This window comes from Natator depressus, chromosome 2, assembly GCF_965152275.1.
Source record: "Natator depressus isolate rNatDep1 chromosome 2, rNatDep2.hap1, whole genome shotgun sequence".
Classification (NCBI taxonomy): domain Eukaryota; kingdom Metazoa; phylum Chordata; order Testudines; family Cheloniidae; genus Natator; species Natator depressus.
This window is the reverse complement of record NC_134235.1, coordinates 84105173-84111391: the sequence shown is the minus strand read 5'-3', so window position 1 is coordinate 84111391 and position 6219 is coordinate 84105173. Positions and strand designations below refer to the sequence as shown.

Sequence of the window (6219 nt, the reverse complement as noted above, 5' to 3'; positions counted from 1 at the left end):
GTGTCTCCTTCTACCCTTTATTTGGCCTCTGGGGCATGAGCAACCTCTTCTTTATTTCTCCCATCCTCTTTCCATCGTTCACATTTCTTCTTTCCTTATTCGCGTGGCCTAAACGCCTCAGCGCCTGGGTAGACGGCGGCCAGCCCAGGAGATCAACTTGTGAAGTCTTTCAAATCTTAATCCTAGGGAACTAAACGCACGAAGCCTGAGCCCATTAGCCAGGGTTGCAGACGGCGGTCGAAAGGCAAATCCCTAAATGTCAGGCAGCTTCCAGTGGGGCCGCTGACAGGAGTTAATGAGGAGCAATTAGCTTGCCCCCGCTGGGAAGCGCTGCTAGTCCCTCGCCCGCCTTCCCCTTCCTCCCGCTGCTGCGCCAGGCTGAGGGGGTGCTTGCGCTGGCTCCTTGCGCAGGACTCGCGTGTGCAGCAGGCGAAGGACCGAGGAGTGCGCCGAGTCCCGGTCCCCCTCCTCCCCTTGCCGCCGGAGCGGTGCATTGTGGAGGGAGCCCGCGTCCCGCCGCCGCCGCCGCCGCCGGGGAAGCCTCCTGCCATCGGGAAGCGCCAAGGCTGGGAGCTGTCCAAGGTGCCGGGGGCCCTGCGACACCCCCGCCGGCTCCGGCGCGCCGGCCCTCTCGCCTCCTCCCGCCCTGCCCGCGGCGCCCGGCCGGACACGAGCATGGTGTTTGCTCCAGGTAACGCGCTGCCCTTCGGCTGGCGAGTGAGCGGGTGCTGGCGGGCCGGGCCCCGCTCTCCTGGGGAGGGGGCTGAGCATCCCCTCGCTACTCACCTGGGAGCGCCACACGCTCGCCGGCGGCTTCCCGCGCCCGGCCCCTGCAGACCCTGGGGTGGGGGTGGGGGGTCCCAGAGCGCGCCTGGCTTCGCGGAGGCTGCGGTCCCCTTGGGCAATCGCCGGGTGGAGCCCCAGACCCTCCGCCCCTTGGAGCCGCTTTCGGGGCCACCTGGCACCCCCCGCGCAGGGCTAAGTTTGGCGGGGGCACGGGATGCTCTGCCGGCGGTGGGGCTGGGGCTCAGGCTCTGCTGCTGAGTGCGCCTGGCTTCAGCTGCTTGGGGGGCAGCGCGACAGACCAGCCTCCAGCCCGGGGGGCTGAGGGAGGGAGGCTGGAAAGGCTCGTGGGAGGGGGAAGAGAAGAAAATGCACAGTCTTGCTAGCAGGGGTGGTGGTCCTTACACCGAGGAGGAGGAGGAGAAGGGGAGGCTGCCTAGGGCTAAACTTGGGTAAGTTAGAAACAAAAGGTCACCTAGGTGGCTGCTGTCAGGAGAAAGCTCCTTGCGGGCAGGCAAGGGAGCAGCTGTACCAGAGAGCGGGCACAGCATGGTGCCCAAGTGAGGGGGGAGCCTACCTCTCCTTTTCAAAAGGGAAGTGCCAGAGGCTTTCCCTCGGGGCTAGGCGTCTAAGTCACTCAGGTCCTTTTGAAAATGTTACTTGCCGACTAAAGAGATCTAGAGTATCCGAATGGGGGAGTTCCCTCCGGCCCCTCCTGCGATCCTCACTCAAACAAACTCCACGGGGCGTCTTGTAGGATCTGGCCCTAGAGGCTTAAGATGCAGAATCATTGCTGAAAAGATCATCACCGGAGTTGCATTGGACTCCGTGTATTTTGGTGGGGTGGGGACACACTGAAGAAAATCAGGGTGGTGTGGGTCAACGTAACTTGTATAAAATGGCATTTGTCAGGGGGAGCTTATTGCTTTTCACTTCTTCCCTAAAACTTAGGGTACTAGTATAACTGGTCCTGACCAGTGTAGCAGAAGTGAGATAAGAGGGATGTAATTTGAGAGGGTTTAATTTTTAAAGTTTTCATGTTCCTAGTCTCAAGTTTCTTTTGCTTTGAGAGTCTGTATCCTGTCAATTAAAGGGATATGAGTCTGAAATGCTGGAAGGCTATATATAATAGCCTCAAAAAGCCTGTTTGGGTTGAACCGGTTAGCCTGACAACTGAAAGACACAGCATTTTGAGAAATTATCTGTTTTCAAAATATTAGTCGTGTATTTCAAGTTGCCCAGTTGCTTGCTAATTAGATACCCCCCCCCCCAATGTTTTGGATTGGAAAGAAAACCAAGGAAACAAGTTGTTTGTCTTAACTGAACCAGACTCTTTTTATTGTAGCATCCCTTCACACTCCTTTTATCTGACAGTCCAGATGTCTCTCACCATTAAACATGGCATTGTAAAAAAGCACCATGGGACTGGAGTGCTGCAGCAAGAGATAAAATAATGAAAACAACGCCCCCCCCCCCCGAAAGGATGGCAATAAACTGACAACAAATCTTCCATTGATATCTTGTGCTACACAGAACTTTCTTTTCACATGCTAATCCATAAATAGGAAATTGTTTTATGCAAAAATTCTGTTTCAAACAGTCATGTTCCCTTACGACAATTGGTGCCATATCATAGATAAGGTAACGAACAGGGATATCTAGGAGGTTAGAAATCAATCATGGGAGTTTGACATTATCCTAAAATGAGAAAGGAAAAAGCTTGAGTGGACTGCATTTTTATTTATATGCAGTTTTCTTATTACAGATCAGTCTGAGTATTATTTCTACTTTAGATACAAGAAGTTTACAATTTTATAAGAAGATTGGGGAAATATTTCGTAAACCTTTACCTTTCTTATAGTAGCTGTGCTACAAAACACTTTCCACGTTTGCTTTGGAATAGGAGTTTCATTCTGTCTTAAATTTTCTGCTCTTATCTTATTATGTATGAGCTGGTACTCTGTTTCATTTATGTGCCTTTCACAGCACATAAAGATTGTTTGTATAACTGGAAATGGTTATACAGTTATTTCCTTAAATTTAATGTCTAGTAGCCATTGGTTCCAGAAAATAATAGGATTTAGGATAATGCATCTTATTTAGCTGTAGCCAGCTATAGCTTCATTTTGTTTATATTCAGAAAAATCTATCAACTCCTGAAATAATAATGAATAAGTTACTCCACAGCACAAACTTATACTAGATTATAAATTGTGAAATAGAAGTAAATCTTCTGACTTAAATAGAACTTTTAAAAGGCTAACCCAACTGACTCTTGACAAATAGATATTTTCCTTTAAATTCCGGCTACCTATATCTATTACCTTAAATTCTCACACCCACTGCTACCAATATACAGGTACCTATAAATCATTGGACCTGATGGATCAAAGCCTGTAAATGATGGGCATCTTTCAGTGTTCAAAAGAAAATGGGCCTAATTCTTCACTGACTTCCACCATGTGTCTCGTTTACACCTGTGCAAAATGGGCATAAGATGCTACCACTTTGATGTGATCGTGTTTTACACCCACTTTTAATTCACAGAAGATAGGTATAAATGACTATACAAGGTGCCAGGGAGTGGAGAAGCTAATCCAAAGGGCAGAGATTTTTTTGTTTGTTTGTTTGTTTTACTCTGGTTCACTGCATTGGTTGATTTGCTAATCATTTAGACACTATGGGCCAGGCTCTTTGCCAATGTACAGGGACTGTAAAGCCATTTCATACAGGTACCTGGAGATCCTACAATGTAGGGGACATCCTCTGGTGGTGTAGCTCCTCTATGCTATTCTCCTCACAGTGGAAGGTGTATGGTCCATGAAAAGGTGGCATGGACAAAGGACCCTTGTGTTCTGGCTAACCCCAGTTGTTACTGCTTTAACTCATGCCAATGAGTGAATTGGCCTTTTGTTGGCCCAAATTAGAAGGCTGTAAAAGAGGTGTGAAATCCTTCCTCACCCCAAGTCATGGCTGCAGTACAGTTCAGCCAGGACCAAACCGTGGGGTCTATGTCTTGAAGTTTTGTCTGCTTGCTGAATTCAGCAAAAATACTTCAGGCAGCCTACAGAGTGGACTAGTTCCCCCCCGCCCCCCGTTTGTGTCATTGGGTGGATGGGAGACTGCAATGGACCTGGGTCAGGTCAAAAGAAAATGAACTCTGCACTGCCCAAACTGCAGTCTGTCTTAAAAATGAATTTCAGATATTAAAAAAAAAAAAAGCTTGCAAAACTATATGCTATATAAAGCCAATTATTATAAATAATTCCACTAACTACCACTTTGTTTTCATAGTGTAATGAATACCAAATTATTAAAGCATTCAATAGTTGGCACAAACTAGGAAACGATGATTCTATAAAGTGACAATACAGTGTTGTTACCTAGCTGTTACAAACTAATTCCTCCTGTCCATCATCAACCTAAGATATTCATATATAAACATTAATTTTATATAGGCCTATTTCAAAATAAAGGTAACATTTCATTACGTCTCTTACAAATGTTTCTAACACATTCTATAACAATTTTAAATGTACATTATAGTACCACTAAGAATTACTTTCCAATATCGTATTTTCAGTAACTTATCATAATTTATTTTTCAGGTTGTAGCCGTTCATGCTTATTCTCAACCCAAATGTGAATTTTTCCCCCCATGTGGAAATATTGAATCAAAACCAGTCATTTTGATTTGTCTAGGCATGAGCAAAAAGAATGTGGCTTTCATACTTTAAGGCAATTGTCTAACATTATTTTGCACTCAGATCTATTTTGTTTTAATCCTTCAAACTGTGTATGTGTATATTCCTGCATAAGGAATGCTTTTGTTTTCAGAAGTGAGTCTGAAAATGTTAAATATATAAAAATGTGTTTATTTTGCTAATGATCTAATGTTGGGATAATTGTAAGTTTGCATAAAACTTATTGCATCTTTATTAGTTGCCAAGAATGGTACTTTCCTAGAGTTTAAAGCAAGAAGGAACCATTAGATCATCTAGTCTAACCTCCTGTAATCCCAGGTCATTAAATTTCACCCAGTTACCCTTGTATTGAGCCCAATAATTTATCTGAGTAAACCAGAAATTGTGTTTGGCTAAAGCATATATTCCAGAAAGGCATCCAATCTTGATCTGAAGATCAAGAGATAGGGAATCCACCACTCCTCTTGGTAGCTTGTTCCAGTGGTTAATCATCCTCACCGTTAAAAAGAATTGTGCCTAATTTCTAATTTGAATTTATTTGGCCTGAGCTTCCAGCCATTGGTTCTTGTTACACCTTTCTCTGCTAGATTATAGCCCTTTAATACCTAGTATTTTCTACCTGTAAAGGTGCTTACAGTCATGAAAGAGGGAAGAAAAGGTTGGGGTTAGTTAAACCTGGCAGTATTTCTATATGAGGATCACTGAGCAAGCACATTTCTATAACGTCTAACTAGCTTGGACTTTTACTTCATGGTATTCACTGCTCAACACCATTTTGCTGCAACAATAACTCTGTCACTAACACAGCTGTTCGTAAAATGTTTAAAGCTATTAGTATTGCTAACTTGCATGCCGACACTGCAGATTATGAATGCATCCTGTACCAAAGGCATTTTAGAAGTCACATTAAAATGGAATGGTGTCCCTAGCCTCTATTTTTCAGAGGGTGGAGATGGATGGCCGCAGAGAGATCACTTGATCATTACCTGTTAGGTTCACTTCCTCTGGGGCACCTGGCATTGGTCACTGTCGGCAGACAGGATACTGGGCTGGATGGACCTTTGGTCCGACCCAGTATGGCCATTCTTATGTTCTTATGTTCTAAAATGCAATGGAAGAAATAGCAGCTGCCTACTTAAACAGATGTTTTTACTCGTCTGAATAGTCATAATCCTGTCTAATTTAAAAGCTGCAGAGATTGGGGTCTGGTGTGTAGTCTGATGTGACCACATGATACTACATGGTGGTTTTTGCTTGTTACTTATGATTGCAGTGGCTGCTCTCAATTCTAAACTCTGTCTCCAGTGCACTGCCCAAGCCCTTAGGGGAGTAAGAAACAAAGAGAGAATTACATATCTGTAAGTTTGCTTCTCTGAAGATGCCTTATTGTAAGATTCTCAGTCGTAGGTCTTAGTTCCTTATCATGACACAGCTAGAACTGCCTTACCTCCAAAGGAAGTTTGACCCCTGAAAGTAGCAGTGGCAGGGAAGAGCATGAACTAGGTGCCTAGTGGTTATCATACAAAATCCCTTATGGCTGTAAATGTTGCCCTCCAATATTCTAGTCAGTTCTTACGAAGGTAAAAAGAGAAGCCAATTCGTGAAGATCAATGTAAGATTTAAAAGCATGCCTAGTGTAGGATTATTGCTCCTTAGCTCAGGATTGACAGAACTCATTGTATAGCAACATTTCTACTCGTCATAAGATAAGGTTTTGCAAACCCTACAAGCT

At 44.7% G+C, this 6219-nt stretch overlaps 1 protein-coding gene across 1 annotated transcript in view; it reads left to right on the top strand.

The window, feature by feature from the left end:
• Positions 1-587: 587 nt before the first annotated feature.
• Positions 588-6219, top strand: part of AKAIN1 (A-kinase anchor inhibitor 1) — a 28107-nt gene continuing 22475 nt past the window's right edge. The window contains exon 1 of the mRNA XM_074943128.1: positions 588-691. Coding sequence (XP_074799229.1) covers positions 676-691 — 16 coding nt within the window. The 5' untranslated portion in view covers positions 588-675. The remainder of the gene's footprint in view (positions 692-6219) is intronic.